General features: G+C 37.4%; 1 protein-coding gene across 1 annotated transcript in view; it reads right to left on the reverse strand.

The window, feature by feature from the left end:
* Window positions 1–21766, reverse strand: part of LOC127621317 (citron Rho-interacting kinase-like) — a 91655-nt gene that overhangs the window by 36157 nt on the left and 33732 nt on the right. The window contains exons 8-16 of the mRNA XM_052094873.1: window positions 21566–21706; window positions 19705–19830; window positions 17404–17499; window positions 17075–17191; window positions 14608–14717; window positions 14170–14344; window positions 13874–14071; window positions 12493–12546; window positions 6751–6948 (exon numbers count right to left, since the gene is read on the reverse strand). Coding sequence (XP_051950833.1) covers window positions 6751–6948; window positions 12493–12546; window positions 13874–14071; window positions 14170–14344; window positions 14608–14717; window positions 17075–17191; window positions 17404–17499; window positions 19705–19830; window positions 21566–21706 — 1215 coding nt within the window. The remainder of the gene's footprint in view (window positions 1–6750; window positions 6949–12492; window positions 12547–13873; window positions 14072–14169; window positions 14345–14607; window positions 14718–17074; window positions 17192–17403; window positions 17500–19704; window positions 19831–21565; window positions 21707–21766) is intronic.

Here is a 21766-nt window from a genome sequence, read left to right on the forward strand (position 1 = left end):
ACTGTTTTTCATCAGACAAACTGTTAAAAGAAATAATACATTAGGATTTAAAGGTCATTATCCTCCTGAGGCCCAGCAATACATCTTTGTGTACGACATTTGTTATTTAAGTTTTTCTTAGCCCATATATGCTACATTGGTAAATCTTGGGGTATAGTCAGAGGACTCCCTGGGCTTTTCAGAGATACCAAATGTTTGAGAGTTTGACCTCTCTTTGGTCTGTAAATATGGCTTTAATATGTATCACAGTTCAGCCCGGCACATCAAAAACAATATGAATATAATGTTATTTATCAACTAACAATTTTTATCAAATTTATTTCACGCACCAAACACTATATTGACATTTAATAAGGGAAACTGTAAAACTTTTTTCACCTCTTTATTTTTTTATTTTTTTGTGGCATGCATGAAAGGAATATAAAGGTGATTGAGTGATATAGCTCAAAAGCCTGGTGTATCATATTTGATACATGGATTTGGAAATGTGGGTTTTCAATAAAATAATATTCAAAAGTTTAACCAAGCTCAAGTTGCTTATATTCAGCAAATTATCATTTTAAAATATCAGTGACAATATAATCAGTACTGTCATTTTTACTTTATTAAAATGAGCTGTCATTTATCCCAACATATGTCAATTTTCGCCATTTTAAATAGATCGATATAAACATTGAAACTACTTTTTTCACAAATAACCACTAGATGGTGCCATAAACATGTGAAACTTACATACCATTGGTTGTTTGGCTCTTCAGCTTGAACAAAGATACACACAGCTTTATAGGTTAAATTATTAATCTCAGTTTACCGATAATGTTCATCATATGGCTAAAAAAATACATGTCACTAATTTCAAAGCCGCAAAAAATCCTGTTGCCAATGATATAATCCCTTTAATAGCATATTAATTATTTATTAAAAACAAATGTTAGTTTTTTGTTGTTTTATTTGAAATAAAGCCACTACAAACCCATTTTTAATCCGATTAATGCATAAAATAGGCTTGCCACACTATATGACCAATGCCTTTCCATGCCTTTTTCAGTGGTTACTTATTACTGGATAAATATTTTAAAAATCTTATATAAACACCGCACTAATTAAATATTTAATAGCCAAGCATAACTGATTTATTTTCTTTTTAAGACTTTTTAAGATTTTATTCATTTTAATGTCTTTCCAGATCCGGAAATTTCAATCTCCCTGATTTTTCCCGATTTTCCATAACTATGGGAACCCTGATGATATTAAAAACATCATTGACCCCATTTACATACACACCAAGAAGAGGCATGCACTCAACAAGTGCGCACATTGGATGAGCTGGTAAGAACTCCGGGTAAGGTGTTTACATGCCACGCCAAATCGGCGTAAAGGGCAAAAATGTACCCGTGTCGATCGGGTTATTCATAAGCTGTTTATGGCCTTTACACCGCTAAAGGAACACGGTTTATTGCGTTTATATGACCGCATGCGTTGTCAGCTTATTAAGCATAATCGGTGTAAGAACGTGCATGTAAACGCACCCAGTGATAACTTATAGTTTATGCAGTATCTGCTTCAAACCAGCACTATCAGTACTAAAGCAGCAAACAGAATGCTGAAATAAAGGGGCGTTCACACAGGACATCGTGCTGCATTTTAATTGATTTAATTTAATTGAAACAATTCAACTTTTAAAAATACATCTGAAAACACTTGTATTTTCCATTTCGCCGTGCACCGTCTGGCATTATAAATATAAGAACATGTGTAAACTGTCCTGAGCGTGACTCGAACCGGGGTCTTCGATATGGAAGGCGGGCGTGCTAACGAGGAGGCTAAAGGCTACAACCACAAGTATCAGTCACTAGTGTGGCTGTTAAGGCCAGGGGAATGAGGTTTACACTAAACAGCTACCCACCAGCTGGCTACCATTACACATGCATGGTGTGAAAGGCTCGTAACGCCGGAATTATGTCAACATAAGTGTGAAAGGAAGCCACAGATTTTTCTCTTTGACCTTCATTAACAGGTCCAGATTAAGAGTCAATGCCAATCAGAATTCATTTAACGAGTAGGCGGGGGCCTCAGGGGGCTCTTACATCCAGGAGATGTGTGTTTAAAAGTGTCCTTCAGTGGCAGGACTGAACAGTCTACAGGACCACATTTCAGGAAAAGAGTGAGTCTCCAAATATAGCCTGTGTGCTTTTGCCCCTGTGAAGTCCAACGCTGGCAGGGCAGAGGGTAGCTGAGAGTGAATATGACACATCTTTGCCTCCTACCAGCGTCTATGATTACCTTTCAATGCTGTTATACAACAACAAGGACTGAACACCAACACACACCGCATCCCACACACATAAATCACCGCACACGCACACACACGCGCGTGCGCACACCTCCCGCCATGCTGCGCCACTATCACAGAAAACAATAAAACCTGTGAGCGTAATTTTCCACTTTATTAACAGCTTTGTTTTGGCACCGAGGAGGAAAGCTGTAATTTTCGTTAAATTCTTAAAGGGTTAACAAATTTTCCTAGATCTTTTGAAATAAAGAAGTCCGTTGGCCAATGAAAAAATGCTGTAACTTTCACAAATTGAAACATCATTCACAGTCCAAACAGAGCATTTGATGTAACTGTGCTACAGAAGCTCATTCCAAAATATTGATTTATGACACCTATTGTGTAATTGGAAACTTGGCCCGTCCAGTCACGGTGAGGAAATAAGGAGAAAGGGGTATACATCATATTATTCCTAAACACCAGAAGAACTCAATCTGGTCTCAGAGAATCACCTTACTTTACCTACATTGTCTCATTGTATGTATCACAGTGTCCTGGAGGCGCTACAACAACAATGACATTTATTTCCTTTCACGCAAATTGTGAGTAAATCGGCAGATTATCAGTTCATGAACACTTACTTCTCGCCCTGTTCCTCACACAATGCTATCTTGTGACATTTAAACACTTTTACTGAAGCACGTGACTTAACATTTGCATTAAATAACCAACTAAATTTACAAGCGTGATCAAATTGTGCGGTAGCTCAACTGATAAAGCGTTGCACTTGTGATGTAAAGGATCAATTAGTTTGAAGGTTTGGGACGGGGAGGTCGGTTTTGTTGATTTGCAAATCAATAGAGCATTAACTTTAAAATCCTCACATTGAACTCAGTGGACATTTCACCTCATAACTGCCACGATACATAATACACAAGGAACCACGTAATGTTATTTAGCAAAAATGACGCCACAGTCACGTCATTTTCATGAGATCAGGCTGAATGCAATAATGACAAAAGTAAAAGGTGGTAAAGTCTGACAAACCTCGTGCTGTTCAAAATGGGGCAAAACCACGATGTAACTGCAGTATACATTGACTTATAGGGAAGCAAATATGGGCAGATTGTTCCTCACAATAATTGAGATCCTTGTTGCTGTTCTGCTGCAGTCCATTATGTGCTGCTGTATGATTGTCATTAAGTTGTTGCAATAAAGGATTAAGGTTTAATATCATAAAGGTTTGAATTTTTAGCATGCACAGTAGTCTAACACCGCTCATCAATGTCATATGAGATAGCAATAAAATCGATGAAGGCGGGACTCAAGTTTAAGAAGCCAAACTTCTGTAGCTCAGTGAGTATTGACGCTGACTATCACCCCTGGGTCACAAGTTTGAATCCAAGGTGTGCTGAGTGACTCCAGCCAGGTCTCGTAAGCAACCAAATTGGCCCGGTTGCTAGGGAGGGTAGAGTCTCGGTGGGGCGTGTGGTGAGTTGTGCGTGGGTGCTTCGGAGAATAGCGTGAAGCCTCCACACGCGCTATGTCTCTGCGGTAAAGCGCTCAACAAGCCACGTGATAAGATGCGTGGATTGACGGTCTCAGACGCGGAGGCAACTGAGATTCGTCCTTCGCCACCCGGATTGAGGCGAGTCACTATGCCACCACGAGGACTTAGAGAGCATTGGGAATTGGGCAGAAAAGGGGGAGAAAATAAAAACAAAATGCAAAAATAAAAAAGTGACATTGTTACCAAGGCTGTCGATTTAACACGTTTATTGTGTTTGTGTCATGTGAGTTGTAAGTATATAACTAAACGTGCACTATTTGACCACTGTTATTTGATTGAAATGTTGCACCAACCAAAAGTGATTTCCAAGGGTGCAAACTATTTTACATTTTGTGAAATTCGCCATTTTGAATTGGAAATATTTTATAAAGAGTACGTGATTTGTATGTCATTAATAATTGTGAATGTGAAAACCTTAACGGAGACGTTTTAAGTGAATGTGTGTATCCTGTAAAGGAATTGAGTGAATGTGGTAATCAGGGAGACTTTTGAAAATTCACTTGACATTGTCTAAGAAAATGATTGACAAGATACAAAGTTGAGCGTTATCAGATTATAGATTATAACTATTAGACCTGTGATTTGAGGCTTCCGTTGAGTTTTTAGGGTTTGGGAAGGACAGAGTCATGAAATATTTGTAGGTAATAATTTACAGTCAATTAAAGATTTCCTAAATCTCCTAAGGGTCTTCATTTAAAAGAGACCACCAGGTAAAGGAGTAGTTCACCTGAAAATGCTAAATGTACTTTTACTCACTCATTTACTCACTATTATGTTGTTCAAACCCATATGCTGTTACTTTTTCTTGGAACATAAAAATAGGAATTTTAAGCTTCGGAGCTGTCGAGGTTCAAAAAGGACAGATCCTATAAAACACTATTAAAGTTTCAGTATAAAGACACCGTAATAGTTGTCCAAATGACATCTGCACTTTATTCCAAGCTGTCTGGAGCCGTAGAAAAACGTTTTACTTTTATGATATTGTAATGATGATTTTCCCCTCTTTGGACCTTGCCAGCAGTGGTCAGTATGAACTGTTTTTGCATGGAAAAGAGCAGCATTAACATTCTTCAAGAACAGATTGTGTTGCGGGACAACTTTTTGCTAGCCAGCTGATGTCACGTCATTTTACAGATGCATCAGTGATGAAAAGAATTTCAAATTATATTCGTCTTTTCTTTGATAAAGCACAAAATAGAAAGAAAAGATGACTGAAACAGGCGTATTACATGTATAATATAATTTCAAACTAAAAATGAGAACATTTTGGTCGCATTTAAAACACTTTAACGCATTTAAAATGCATTAAATAATTGCATTTACCGCATTTACTATTAAAGTAAAGGACAGAGGACACCCGCGACCCCCCACGCCTAAAATGGGTTGGTCCCCCCCCAGTGTTCAAGACATTGTTACGGCCTTGGGCAAAACATGACGTGGCTTTGCTAAACCTCCATTAAGTTGTGACAGATTTACAAAACAAATCTGAAGTGAATGAATCAAACTAATAAGATCAGACTGGAATGTTACAAATAAACTTCAGCTGCTTGTTTCTAATGACGGGATCCTTCAGAAGGATCTGCAGAGCGGCAGGTGCTACATACAGCCATTTTGATGAGTTCTTCTGCTGTTTAGGAAAACAGTATCCATCCTACTCTGTCGACAGAAATTCTCTGGATGATAATGACTGAGAAACGTCCTCTTAGTGCTCATTAACAGTGTTGAGCTCTTAAATTCAGCCCACACCTCAACATGTGTCTGTGACTCATACACTGGCTGATGGGAGATTTGTGTGCGACCGTGTTTGTGTGTGTACATTGTGTGGTGGTGGGGGGCTTGACTTCATTGTGGCAAAATGCATGTTATGTCTGAGATCATGTCTTTTGGACTACGATGTGTCCTGCGACAAATGGGTTTGAATCAACTTTGAGAACAGAGGCTATTTTATCATTCAAATTTGTCTGGATAAGTCATTTTGTTCAGTTACAGTGTTGCCGTAGTTCCTGCGCATTGGCTTTGTAGGGTAGAAATGTCCTTAAAAGGTTGTAAAACCTCAAATCAACAACATTGTTCTGAGCCGGAAAACTGCTTAAAGGGACAGTGCACCCAAAAATGAAAATTCTCTCATCATTTACTCACCCTCATGCTATCCGAGATGTGTTTGACTTTCTTTCTTATGCAGAGCACAAATTAAGATTTTTAGAAGAATATCTCAGCTCTGTAGGTCCTTACAATGCAAGTGAATGGTGACCAGACCATAGTAGCTCAAAAAATCACATAAAGGATACATAAAAGTAACCCATATGACTTGGGTGGTTAAATCTATATCTTCAGAAGCAATGTGAAAGATGTCCTTTTTTTACTCTAAATCTCCACTTTCACTTTTACCTGTTTAGATTCATTTTCAGAAAGTGAAAGTGTAGATTCAGAGTAAAAAAAGGACATCTATCATATTGCTTCTGAAGATTTTGATTTAACCACTGGAATCATATGGATTACTGTTATGTATCCTTTATGTGATTTTTGGAGCTTCAAATTTCTGATCAACATTCATTTGCATTGTATGGACCTACAGTGTTGAGATATTCTGTAAAATCTTAATTTGTGCTCTGCTGAAGAAAGAAAGTCACACACATCTCGGATAGCATGAAGGTGAGTAAATAATGAGAGAATTTCCATTTTTGGGTGCACTGTCCCTTTAATGAAAAAACTGACAAGCAAGATTTACTTATTTTTACATAGCAAGGTTTTGCACACTGTTTTTCTAAGTAAATTTAAATGGCATAAAATTAAGTAAAAATGTAACACTTTACAAATGGGCCAAATTGAGTTTTGCTTTAAATCTACTGAGATCAACAGGCAAATCCCATTATCTTCATAGAAAAAAACCATTGTGCGCTGTCAGTACCTGTTTCTGGTTGTTGAGGTGCATCTCTCGGTCGGCCACCTCTCTGCGCAGACCATCCACGTCCTGTTTGAGATGCAGTCTCTCCTCATTCTCATCCGTGGCCTCGTCCAGTTGTTTAGACAGGTAGAAGTTCTGCCGGTTCAGCTCGCTGTTCTCCTGCGTCAGCTGCGTCAGCTGCTCCTCTAGATCCGTGATCACCTGATGCAGGTGAAAGAGACACACATTACACACAGTACAAAACATGACCACCCTTACAAAGACCGCTGAGACTGTACCAGAAGTATAAGAAGATAACAGCACGGCACTTTGATAGAAATACCATGTAAAATTCACATAAAGTTAAAGAAAACCATGGTACATCTTTTTCCACAGGAAATAAAACTTGAGACACCTTAAGCAAGAAGCCTAACAAGAATCTCATTTGCTGTATGGGAGTAAACAACTGTAAACTATTGTAAACCCCATGAGAAAAATCGTTTTTAGATATGCTAGAAAATAAAAGTACAAATGTCCCGCTGCTATGTTTAATTCTTTTGAATTTGGAGATATTGTCTTAAAGATTATAGAGTGAAAACACACAAGGCAGGATGCAGAATTACTGCAAACTTGAGTAATTGTGATAACTGAGTCTATGCTTCAACTAAAACCTTTTTTAGACGTGTTTTCTCATTTCACACATTTCCGATGCTCCTTGAAAGCTTTCGCCATTGTGGGGAAGTGGTGGCTCAGTGGTTAAGGCTCTGGATTACTGACCAGAAAGATGGGGGTTCAAGCCAAGATCCCAATGTTGGGCCATTGACCCTGTCTGCTCAAGTGCCCCCTGTGCTCTGACCCCAGCTTAGTTGGACTCCAGCTTAATATGTGAATAAAATAATATCTCTCTCTCTCTCTCTCTCTCTCTCTCTCTCTCTCTCTCTATATATATATATATATATATATATATATATATATATATATAAATGTATAATGTGTACAAAATAAAGGCTCCTTCTTCACTGGTGTGAAGGGCGAAACATTTGACGCACACACCACAGCCCTTCTTTCAAGATGAGACTACAAGCTTAGCATTAAACTGCATAATGCAGCGGTCCCATAGACATACTATGGGCGGTTTCGCTCTCTCCTATGAGCCGCGGAGGTTGTAATCTCAGTAAATAAAATAATCTCTGACAGCGCTTTCCTGTCAGTGATTAAATGATCGAGAAAGGGCATCTTAACACTATTTGATGTACTAAACAAGCCCAAATGGGACTTGTGACAGAAATTAAGTATTTTTCAACCTATGTAAGGCACACTTTAATTACCTGCGGCTGTGGCTCAGGTGGTAGAGCGGGTCGGCCACTATTCGCAGGGTCGGCGGTTCGATTCCCGGCCCACATGACTCCACATGCTGAAGTGTCCTTGGGCAAGACACTGAACCCCAAGTTGCTCCCAATGGCAGGCTAGCACCTTGCATGTCAGCTCTGCCATCATTGGTGTGTGTGTGAATGGGTGAATGAGTCACAGTATAAAGCGCTTTGAAAACCGCTAAGGTTAAAAAAGTGCAATATAAGTGCAGACCATTTACCATTTAAATATCACTGAAATGCAGAATGAGACGTTTTTGTTTGTTTGCAAGCGCTTTTCATAGCGAGTTTAAAGCAGCGTTCAACACTGGCATTGACGCTTTGACGCAAAACATTAACGCAGCTTCACGATTGCTGTAACAAAGCGGATAGCCACAGTCTACCGGCAGATTAACATTGTGGAGGATGAGAGTTTACAGGATTTAATGCACATTGTAATGGATATGCAACCTATGTGGGCACTAGTTCTTTCAATTAGTCAAACTCCCACTTAGACTTTGGGAAACGTTTAATGTTACTTGAATTTGTGCTATTTTAGTGCATCTTTATACTGTGCAAGACTTTGTTTGGAAAATGTAAATAAAGCATTATATTGTTACATATTGTTTTGTTTTCTTTCCTAAGAAGGATGAATTTTGACAAGAAAGAATATATATATATATATATAGTGTCAAATTTCGGCACTTTTAAAATCTGCGATTAATCACGATTAATTGATGATGCAACTAATCGCAATAAAAATTGTATTTGACTGACAGCACTAATTATATATAATTAATATTACATTGAATATATTAAAACAATGTCATATTTCATTTTTAGAAGCTGTAATGTTACAGTTTTATAATGCAAGTATCTTTTCATAAACTGTTATTTAAATGTACATTTTATTATTATACTTAAAATACAGAATTTGCACGTATCCAATAGTAACGCTTCCTAAATCTGTCACTGCTTATGCAACCGTTGTGAACATTAACCAGCATTTACAAGTTTTCTTTTCTCTTTGGAATAACAATCACTGATAATGTGCAATAATGAGCAATAATGTGTATAAAGGAAAGAAATAAGGTGAATTTTAATTTAATGTTGATTTTTAGCACCAGAATGTTACAATCCCTGCAGTTTTTAAAGCAGCATGCCACCAATTTGTTGATTTCATGTCTCATCTTTACAAAAAATACTATGGTTGCTCCTTATTTTTGGACATTTACAATGGTAATACCATAGTCTTTGAAGTAAAGATACCACGGTAATCATATGATAATTATTCAGTGCCATTGTATACTGTGTGTATATGTATGTGTATATATATATATATATATATATATATATATATATATATATATATATATATATATATATATATATATAAATAAATATTAAAAGTGGCTAAATACCAACTAAACCATCACTGTACCATGGTACCACCACAGTAAGTACCACTTCTGTAAGGGTCATGATCCCCACAATAACCACATCTTTCATGCATCTGACTTCTGTACTTCTGTTTGCCTTCTTGAAATAATACTTGAACACAGAGCTTTCGTTAGAGATCTGTAAACACTCAGAAGCCACGCTGTCATTCTCTTCTCTCAGCGATTCTGGTGACAGTGAGATACAGAGTTAGAGCAGCGTTTGCTCTTCCATCTGCCTTCTGTAAGCGCTAATCTGCTTCTGGTGACACATTCTCTCCACTAAACATACTTTCATCTTCTGAACTTTGAGCTGAATGTACTGTAAGAGTAGAAAATAGCATTGTATTACTAAACACTTGATGTTATTAACTAGTCATTGCCACCATAAACAAGTCACTACCACAATGCCAAAGTCTTGTGGGTGGTTGCCAGTGTTCTGGCTTGGGTCACTCCTTCAATGTCTGTTATTTTTTCACCTGTTTTATCGTCCACAGGGAAAAATCACAAGTCTGATTGCTTAGAAAAGTAAATGCACACATCTCCTAAACAGTCCGGTATCATTTAAGGTCTCGTTCATGTCTGTATCACTAACAGCGTAGAAGATTAATGCCTAATGATTTCACAGTGCGAGCTTCTGTCTAATTGTCATTTTATAACTCATCTGCTTTTCATTTCTTTTAAATGCATAAATCTATTTCTATTCAATAAAAACAAACCCATGTGTTCTCATCTATGTAAGACAATGAAATTCCCATTTCTTACATTCGTCTGAGCTGGAGTTATTATTTCAAAACCAAATGATATAGGAAATGTGTAATATAATCCTACAGAATAGAAGAGAAGAACAGTTTCTAAAAATGGGGTGAGAATATTGCATTGGTTGCGCTGGAGCCGCTCAAACAGCTTGAGTGTGGGTGGACAGTTAAAGTAGGGCAGAGATGCTCTGCGCTTGATAATAATGAAACACACTCAAGGGGCAAAGCAAACAAACGCTCTTTAAACTGAAATCAACGATTGCTGGGTGAACTCACTTCAGGGTGTCCAAAACCGATGCCTTTGAAAGTCAAATAAAAATGATCAAATTAAATTAATATAAATAAATAGCTTGCCTGCAGCTTTTATGATCTCATATGAATTACATCTTAATAAATTTGAACCTAAAATTTGTTTTAAAGGGGTCATGAAATGGAGTCTCACATTTTCCTTGATAACTAGACATGCAAGAGGTAACTGTACTATAAAAACATACTGTAAATTTCAGAACTCAAATCTTCCTCCCCAGTCTAAACAGAGCATTTATAGTTGCCACCCTGCTGAAACGTCTCGTTTTGAAATCTGTTTGTGACGTCATTTGATTGTATTTACACATCCCACAACATCCGTCATCGCACCCTTGGCCCCGCCCACTGGAGCGCAGTTCAAGAGAGCTGGCTTTGTGTAGCTAACTATTCCTAACATAACACCAAAGAGGACCCATCTGGGCTATTTTGAATTATTTTATATATAAATATGAACTACACAGACTCTCTGCCATGTATCTCACCACTTTGAAAAGATGCAATGTCAAGTTACAACTCTAAATGTGAGAAGCAATTCTCTCATTCAGCTGCTGCCTTTTGATGCTTTGAGCACAAATGCATCATGGTAAATGGTCTGCACTTATATAGCGCCTTTTTAGCCTTAACGTTATTCAAAGCGCTTTACACTGTGACACATTCACCCATTCACACACACATTCACACACCAATGGCAGCAAAGCAAAGCTGCCATGCAAGGCGCTAGCCTGCCATTGGGAGCAACTTGGGGTTCAGTGTCTTGCCCAAGGACACTTCGGCATGTGGAGTCATGTGGGCCGGGATTTGAAACCACCAACCCTGCGATTGGTGGCCGACCCGCTCTACCAACTGAGCCACAGTCCCACAAGGTGGACTCCTTTCGCCCATCTGCGCTATTTCTAATTGTTGATGTATGTAAACAAAGGAAGTCTTTGAAGATGGACGTCTTTGACCATTTCGGCGCCTTCAGTATGTGTGTGCATAATTTCACTGTGCTTTGGACTTCGATGTGTTTGTTTTTTTCGGCTTATGTCAGCGTCGATTGCTTGTGAACAATCAAAATACGATTCAAGCTTTGCAAAGGAACTGTTATTGAAGGATAGGGCAGCTAAAGTGGAGTGGTGGTGGCGTAGTGGGCTAAAGCACATAACTGGTAATCAGAAGGTTGCTGGTTCGATCCCCGCAGCCACCACCATTGTGTCCTTGAGCAAGGCACTTAACTCCAGGTTGCTCCGGGGGGATTGTCCCTGTAATAAGTGCACTGTAAGTCGCTTTGGATAAAAGCGTCTGCCAAATGCATAAATGTAAATGTAAATGTATGTATATTTCAACTGTCTGATAGTTTATGGTGCCCTGTGTTAACAGTTGTGCTATATTAACAGTTGAATATATTCAGATGCAATGTGTTGGACGTGCGTTATGTGTAAACCCTGCAATTTTGTTTTATAATGTTGAGGTTCATTCTCTTCCAATTGAGTTTGAGGGGCTGCATGATGTTAGCCAATCAAAACAGTGGGCGTTTACATTGAAGTTTTATGGAGGCACTTGGGCCAAAACTGAGCGTTTCAGACAAGAGGGCCAAAAACAGAACTCAATGACTAAATTGTGACAGTGAAAAAAAACATTTAGAACATTATCATTGGACCTCAGGGAAGATAATACAAATGTTAAAAAAAACAGTACTTCATGACCCCTTTTAAAGAGTTATCCATGTTATTTGTCACCTACCCAGTAACTAATACCATGTTATTACAATCGGATACCATCACTATACCATGGTACAGCCCCAGTACTTCTGGATTAGACAATGTCAGATGATACAAAGAGAGGTTGGTTATGCAAACAACACCTGCTTTTTCTGGACAGTTCAAACAGGAGTGGGTCTGATAATAGTCAAATTTAAAAAGAAGTTGGTTTGCATACCGCACAGCTGTCTCGCAGGGCATCAAACTTGCGCTGGATTTCATCCCGATGGGCCTTTAAAAAAAAGAAATGATTGAAAATTGGCATATTCACATAGTAGCGTGCACTCTGCTAGAGTGGTTGCGTTGAGTTCTACAGTAGAGTGCATTTGAGCAGATAGCAGAGCCATTGTGAACTCAAGTATGACAGGTATGATGTCATGCTGTTGAGCATGAGGATGCATTGAAACTGAGCACTCGGAGAGGCAGAGAAGCGTGGGAAGATGTTTATAGCACTGTTGAGATGAGGAATACAATGGACCACAGGAAGAATATGCACAAACACATGATTACTCATTATGATTGAAGGACATGAGATGAGTTGTGTTTGCAAAATGGTAGTATGAAATGATACAGCAGATATCATATTGGGCTCTTTTTTTCGTGACGACCATACGCATTGTTGGAGCACTAATAATAATTTTTGCACCAGCACAATGTGCAAGTGGGCTTGAGTGGCAGTGTTTGCACTATCTGTGGGTGTATGCACGCTAAATATGGATGCATTGTATGTTAATGCAAATCGCAGATCGCAAAACGTAAGTTGGTGCAAATCGCAATTTGCTATTTTCCTGAGAAATAAGTTGTTGCGCTTAGACGTCTTAGAACCAGGACAATTCTTGGCGCAAAGTCGAAGTCTAAAGTTCCTGCCAGGGCTGGACTGGTAATCTGGCATACCAGCCATTTGCCCGGTGGGCCGACGTACTTTGGGCTGATCAGGGGCGTACTGGCCACAGGGAGAAACGAGCATGCTGGCGGGTCGGCCGCGAAACAGATGCATTATGCAGAAAAGCAACACTTGCTCGACAACTTTTGGGCCAGTTGCTATGTAAAATCCCGGGCCAATTTCTCTTCCCAGTCCAGCTCTGGCTCCTGCATATACAGTTTGACAATTTCACCAGCAGGTGGTAATAAAATTCAGCATTAAATTATGTCCATGACAATCACTGTTAATTCTACTCCATGATTCATGTGTCAGTAGATCAATACGATTAATTATACTTACGTTCTTTATAATTATATGGAGTCTATATCCAATAAGTCCAATAGGACACATTTAATGTGCAAAAGAACGTAAGTCCACATTTCTATTCTGCTACTTCATTGCATACACCCACAACTTTTTATGAATGTTATCAAAGCTTGACAGGGAATAGACCATATAATAGAACGCAGATGGTGGGTGCAATAACCGGGAAAACCTTGGAATTGAATTCACTTGGCCCAGTCCTTTGGTGCTTTGCGCTGGCAAATGAAGATCTTGTTGCTGGAAAAGCTACACTGCTTTGACAAAAGCCGAGCTACTGTAACATGGTAATTACAAAAAAAGTAGGTCTCCTTACCCGGAGTACAGTGATCTCCTCTTCAGCCTCAGCAGTCGTCTCCTCCAGCTCAGTCTTGGCCAGATGTAGTTGACTCTCTAGGGAGCGTCGCGCTGCCTGCAGACTGCTAATCTGAGCTTCTCTCTCCTGCAGGGACAGCGTGAGCTCCGAAACCTGACGCTTGATCTCCAGCTTCTGCTCTTCGTGTTCCAGACCCATCTGTGGAGAAACACAGAGCAGCTCACCCATGAGAACCACTAGTCAAATCTCTCGAATCTTTGCATTTCTATTTTATTTCCAGTGTGGTCCATACCTACCTCTCTGAGTCTGGCCTCCAGTTCCATCACTCTACTCTTGTTGGTCTGTTCCTGCTGTGTTAACTTCTCCAGATGTTCCTCCAGCTTTGCATTCTGGGCCTCCAGTTTACCGGCCTGAGACTCCAGATAAAACTTCTGCTGCCTCAGTTCAGATATCATCTCCTCTTGAGCTTTCCTGGACAACATAAACAAGATTATCATGTGGGTTTGTAGAGGAATAGCCTGCTAGAAAAACCGTCATACCAGCTCAAGGTGTCAGGGGTTGAGGGATGTTGTTAGACACAATGTGAAGTGTTAACATGGTAAAATCAGACTTAAATGACTTATTGCTTTTGTAAAACAGCAGCACATTCATAATGGCTTTGAATGTGATTCATTCGACCAGATTTCAGTGGAGTTTTGTTATAATGCATTGTGTGTTACTGTATGTAAACTCACATGTTTTTCTGTGTGTAAACACTGCTGTTAGCTGCCAGTTTGTTGGCCTCCGAAAGCTCAGCGATTCTCTGCTCCAGACTGGTCATCTTGGACTCCATGGCATTGATGGTCTACATGAAAAAGAGCCATTAATGTGTAAATTATTCACAGTAGACCCTTTATGATCAAAACTGCTTTGAATATACATGGTTATTTCATAAAGGCACGTGGACTACTATTATGATAAAAATGCTTTTTTGCTGTGTTTTTGTCCTTTTTGGAGCTTCACTGAGTATTAAAGAGCAGCTTGAACATTCTTAAACATTTCTCCTTTTGTTTTTCACAGTAGAAAAAAGGGGGTTAAGTACACCTTTAAAGGTAAACAACAGGGGACTTCTTCTTAAATTGAACAAAATATCATTTTTGAGCCAGTACATAAAAAATGCCATGCTCTCTTGCATTTTACACATTTGCATATACAATCACCTAAAGGATTATTAGGAACACCTGTTCAATTTCTCATTAATGCAATTATCTAATCAACCAATCACATGGCAGTTGCTTCAATGCATTTATGGGTGTGGTCCTGGTCAAGACAATCTCCTGAACTCCAAACTGAATGTCAGAATGGGAAAGAAAGGTGATTTAAGCAATTTTGAGCGTGGCATGGTTGTTGGTGGCAGACGGGCCGGTCTGAGTATTTCACAATCTGCTCAGTTACTGGGATTTTCACGCACAACCATTTCTAGGGTTTACAAAGAATGGTGTGAAAAGGGAAAAACATCCAGTATGCAGCAGTCCTGTGGGCGAAAATGCCTTGTTGATGCTAGAGGTCAGAGGAGAATGGGCCGACTGATTCAAGCTGATAGAAGAGCAACTTTGCCTGAAATAACCACTCGTTACAACCGAGGTATGCAGCAAAGCATTTGTGAAGCCACAACACGCACAACCTTGAGGCGGATGGGCTACAACAGCAGAAGACCCCACCGGGTACCACTCATCTCCACTACAAATAGGAAAAAGAGGCTACAATTTGCAAGAGCTCACCAAAATTGGACCGTTGAAGACTGGAAAAATGTTGCCTGGTCTGATGAGTCTCGATTTCTGTTGAGACATTCAGATGGTAGAGTCAGAATTTGGCGTAAACAGAATGAGAACATGGATCCATCATGCCTTGTTACCGCTGTGCAGGCTGGTGGTGGTGGTGTAATGGTGTGGGGGATGTTTTCTTGGCACACTTTAGGCCACTTAGTGCCAATTGGGCATCGTTTAAATGCCACGGCCTACCTGAGCATTGTTTCTGACCATGTCCATCCCTTTATGGCCACCATGTACCCATCCTCTGATGGCTACTTCCAGCAGGATAATGCACCATGTCACAAAGCTCGAATCATTTCAAATTGGTTTCTTGAACATGACAATGAGTTCACTGTACTAAAATGGCCCCCACAGTCACCAGATCTCAACCCAATAGAGCATCTTTGGGATGTGGTGGAACGGGAGCTTCGTGCCCTGGATGTGCATCCCACAAATCTCCATCAACTGCAAGATGCTATCCTATCAATATGGGCCAACATTTCTAAATAAATGCTTTCAGCACCTTGTTGAATCAATGCCACGTAGAATTAAGGCAGTTCTGAAGGCTGAAAGGGGGTCAAACACAGTATTAGTATGTGTTCCTAATAATCCTTTAGGTGAGTGTATATATATATATATATATATATATATATATATATATATATATATATATATATATATATATATATATAAAATATTTTGATAAATATTAGAATAATATATATTATTTATATCAGAATATTTAATTTAACATTATTACAATTTTGTAAAATAATACATAGATTTATTTATACATATAAAATGAAATATATATATATATATATATATAATTTTATAATAATTTTAATAATTATTATCTTATTAAATTTTATTTTCTAATTTGTATTATTTTAATTATTTTTCTATTTTATCCCATGTTTATATTTGTATTGTTTGCTACTGTTTTACACTTGCAACTGTAACAACAACAACAAAAAACACAGTTTATCTAACATTACTATCATAGTAGATATCAGGTTTGATTTGGGTGGAAATTTCAGGCTTCTGTCATTCGTCCTTGTGTGTTTACGTCATGTCCTTAAACAAAGGGAAAACATGGTCTGGCGGCAGATATGCAACTAATTTGCTCAAACGACATATTTTTCGGATATACTATATCTTCTTACAATCAGTAACTCTTGCTAGTCTGATCCTCTCTGACATGATCACAGGCAATCCTGCATGTACCTCAAAGCCTCAGATTCACCAATTCCTCCGCAATTAAATTGTAATTTTATAATTCAACCACAGATGATGATTGAAAGCCCAGAATTCCTTCATGTACCTTTAATATTTTAAACTGTACAGAGATTTCTGTTTTTCCCAATTTAAAAGCAAAAGACCATCAGAATAAACACATAACATCTTGTACCGCGGCCTGATCACTGATGACTTTGCCTCTCTTGCGGGACTCTTCCTGATACGTGTTGTGTTTGGACTCCAGCAGCTCCTTTTCAGCCAAATCGACCTTCATCTGAGTCTCCAAAACCTAAAAATCCCACAAAAGCACAGAATTAATACTGACGAGGCCTTCTAAAGGTTTTCATCTGAAGCCAACATAAATAAGGATCTTTTATTCAGTCACGATAAAATTAATAATGAATATTAAGCCAAACTATATTCTGGGCAAACTCAGTAATGGAAGTACAATTCTCCTTCAGCTTTTAAATGTCATGGCCAGGGGTGTGTGTTCAGCCCAACCTTGATCTTGTCTTCATAAAGCTGCTTCTTTTGTTCCAGGTGTGTTTCCATACGCTGCGCCGTGGCCTGCGTGTCACGCAAGTTCTCTTCTAGTTCCTGTATACAGACCACAACAGAAGAACCAGTCACGTGTCTGTTTAAACACTCTGATTACAATCCAGAGGAAAATATATTGCTCAGAGATTGCTCTTTATAATTCAAGAGATTGAAAGGAATGTTGTGTTGTTTCATTTAACCCTTTAAGGTCTGAATGTGTTTTCAAAGATTTTCGTTTTCAGGGGGCCTGGGTAGTTCGAATCCAGAGCATGCTGAGTGACTCCAGTCAGGTCTCCTAAGCAACCAAATTGGCCCAGTTGCTAGGGAGGGTAGAGTCACATGGGGTAACCTCCTTGTGTTCGCTATAATGTGGTTCTTGCTCTCGGTGGAGCGTGTGGTGAGTTGTGTGTGGATGCTGCGGAGAATAGGGTGAAGCCTCCACATGCGCTACGTCTCCGCGGTAACGCACTCAACAAGCCACGTGATAAGATGCGTGGATTGATGGTCTCAGACGCGGAGGCAACTGAGATTCGTCCTCCGCCACCCGGATTGAGGCGAGTCACTACGCCACCACGAGGACTTAGAGCGCATTGGGAATTGGGCATTCCAAATTGGGGAGAAAGGGGGTTAAAAAACGAGGAGGAAGTGTTTGGTAACATAGTAAAAAAAAACGTAAAAAAAAGATTTTGATACATTCAGAGAGTCGAATGGAATAAAAATAGCAAAAAAATTACATTGTTTTCTTATTTTTCTTATTTGACATCAGATATCTCAGAAAAAACATTTAGCTTTTATTTTATTCTCAATCATGTCAACTGTATCTGTGAAAAATTTGTGTTGATACAACAAAGCAAATCAGAAGTTGTAGCATTATAAAAATAATTTATCATAGTGTCCAAAAATGTCTCCATGTGCCCAAAAGCCTCTTCAAACAAATAAAACATAATAATTGTACATAAGAACTAATTACACATGCAAACACAACAATCACTAAAGGTTTGCATAGCATGCACACATGATTTTAGTCATGAGATTTCACAGAGTGAGTTTCATTCTGTGTCATTTGAGTCATCATTGAGTCTATGTCGTGTATTTGGCGCCACCTCCTGGTGGCCATATGTAACATTGTGCTTCATGTGGCTTATCTAATGATCTATACATCTCATTATCTTGTGTGTGGACTCGTTTGAAAGATAATCACAGACTCTTAAATAATGATTTGTGATATTTTATGTTCCGTTTATTTATTATCGTATTAAGTTACAAGCGAAAACGTGCATATAAGCAACACCAACATAATTGTCCGACATATATATTTTTTACATCGCTGTATTTTTCCAACAAAATATGACACATGGTTATTTGATGATTTTGATGTTTTTACTGATTGCAATAATATGTACAGTGCATTTTTTCATAAATTATAAAAACTGAACACTTCTGATTTGTCTGGAAATTTCAAAGCACCTATTTTGTGTTGGTCAAGTCTGTATTTATGAATATTTTCACGATTATTATTTTTTCTTGCGGGCTGGCCGATCCGACCTTAAAGGGTTAAATATAAAACATTGCAGAAATAAAAATAGCTGCAAATCAGCCAATTGTTGACATACAGTAAACATATAAAAGCTATGAAGTAAATGTTGACAGCATATCGCAAATAATATTTTCATGGGAGAAATGGTTGAAAGACGTTTGAGATCATTGAGATCTCTTCTGAAAATGAGACAAACATGAAACATCAGAAAAGCAAATAAATTCATAATAATAATTCTCGTTCAGTGTAAACCTTCTCATTTTCAAACAGTTAATCGTGACTGAATCATAAAAGCAGTAATGCATAAATCCTCTGATTAAAAACACATAGTCATTGTGACACACATGATCGTGGCCAGAGAAAGAGATGATCCACTCTCACAATCTGTCACTTTTGGAGCCATGACAGGGGCAGAGAGCATGCTGGGAGCTCATAAACGAAAGGGGTGCGACTACACAGCTAGAAGAGACAGATAAAGACCGAAAGGGTGTGTGTGTTTGTGTCTTTAATGTAATCATGAACGTTTGAAAAATCACTTGTGACTAAGTGTTACATGTCTTAATTAAGTAGGCCTACTGAGTGCGTTTAGACATTTCTGGAGCGTAGCAATCACATTTCATTAGCACATCTGTGAAGGGAACAGCATTCCTGATAATGTTTGTTTGTGTTTTAGATACAGTATGTGTAAGTCAGTGGGAGTTTTGTGCTTGCTCACGTCTCAGTCTTACCATGATTTTGTCGGCCATCTGTTGGATCTGTTGTGACTTGGTCTGGATATCTTCTTTCAGTTTAGTTTCTCTCCGTTCCACCAACTCCAGCCTCTTCACCTGGTTCTCTAGAGTCTTCTTTCCATCCTGTTTCATTACACAGAAAACAATCACGAGCAAGAATGTTCTCCATTCTTGATGCACTTCCATGTTGTCATGGTAGACATTTATTGTTCAAACAATGCCTTAAACATGGATTTTAAAATTGGGAAAAGTTCAGAGATAATGTATGTAAAATAGTTAAAACTAAACTAAACAAAACAAATTAAATTAAATCATAAATTAATTCAAATCATATTAAATAAAATAAAATAATAAAATAAAACAAAACAAATAAAATCAATTAAATTCAAATAAAAAAAAATAATTCATTAATTAAACTAAATAAAATAAATTAAATTAAATAAATTAATATTAAATTAAATAATAAAATAAAATAATAAAATGAAATTAAATGAATTTAAATTAAATTAAATTAATTAAATTAAATTAAATAAATGTATATTAAATAAAATAAAATAAAATAATAAAATAAAAAAATTAAATCAAATCATATAAAATAAAATAATCAAATAAAACAAGACAAATTAAATCAATTCAATTCAATTCAAATCAAAAATTAAATTAATTAAATTAAATCACTTAATATTAAATAAAATAATAAAATAAAATAATAAAATGAAATAAATTAAATTAAATCATATTAAATTTAATTAAATAATAAAATAAAATAAAATAAAACGTATTAAATTAAATCAATTCAAATCAAATCATAAATTAAATTAATTAAATTTAATTTAATTAAATAATAAAATAAAACAAATTTTATTAATTCAATTCAAATCAAATCAAATCATAAATTAAATTAATTAAATTAATAAAATAAAAAATAAATAAAATAATAAATAAATACATGTAATTCAATAAAATTCAATATATACTGTTTATACACTTTATTTGTATAAACAATATAATTTCTAATTTTTCCATTTTATTCTGCTCTCTAAAGACTACAAATCCATATTAATTTGAATTGAAGACATTTTTCTTGAGGTTTCTAACTTTACTAACTTTTCTTGAGGTATCTAACTTTACTCTAGCAGAGGGTAGAAAATAATAAATGTTGTCAACGTAATACAAAGTAAATATTTTCAGAATAATATTTCACCATCTATCCAGTGATACATTATCAATGGTGCAATGATAATTTAAAAGCCAATTATTTAATTTTAAAACACTACTTTGTCTTTTGAATATCACATTTACTATTTTAAACAGTAAATGGGTCTTTATAAATGAAAATATATGGCTGCCTTAATATTTTAGGAAGGGGGTCCCTCGTGAGGGTATCACCACATTTAGGTGTCCTTGACATAAAAAATTAGAAAACACATATTGATAAATTATGTAAAAAATATATAGTTAATTGTTTGTTTGTGATACCGAATGCATTAACTAACGTTAATGAATAGCACCAAATATTCCACATTACTATACATTAAGCACAAAAGCTTTAATGCTCCACATTATGCTTAATTCATAATAAGAACATTCTGCTTAATTAGATTTCTCAATTTAGTTTGATGGAAGTTTGTCATACAATTGAAATGCATAAATCTGAAAAGTTGACTAAAACATTTGTTTGAGAATAGCAATATCAACATTGATTGTTGTGGAATGGATGTTCTACTTGTCTAAACTCTTGCTCTTTTTAGACTTCAGATGTTTAACGTCACAAATCACATGACTCTTACGTCGCTCATCACATCATTGGTCATTAGGACCGTTTGCCCCCCGATGGAGCATTTGACTCATATCTGACCTCAGTTTCTCGTAAGTGTCTGCGCAGACTGTCGGTGGAGTCCTCTTTGGTCTGTAGACGCTCCAGGTCTCGCTCCAAACGTTCTTTAGATTGACGAACATTCTGCAGCAGTTCAGTGGCTTCTGTACTCGCCGTCACAGCCTAGAAGAGAAACAGTTAGAGGTCATAGGTCATCTATGCCTGATCGCTGTGCCAACTACT

This window comes from Xyrauchen texanus, chromosome 27 (assembly GCF_025860055.1).
Source record: "Xyrauchen texanus isolate HMW12.3.18 chromosome 27, RBS_HiC_50CHRs, whole genome shotgun sequence".
NCBI classification, from domain to species: Eukaryota; Metazoa; Chordata; class Actinopteri; order Cypriniformes; family Catostomidae; genus Xyrauchen; species Xyrauchen texanus.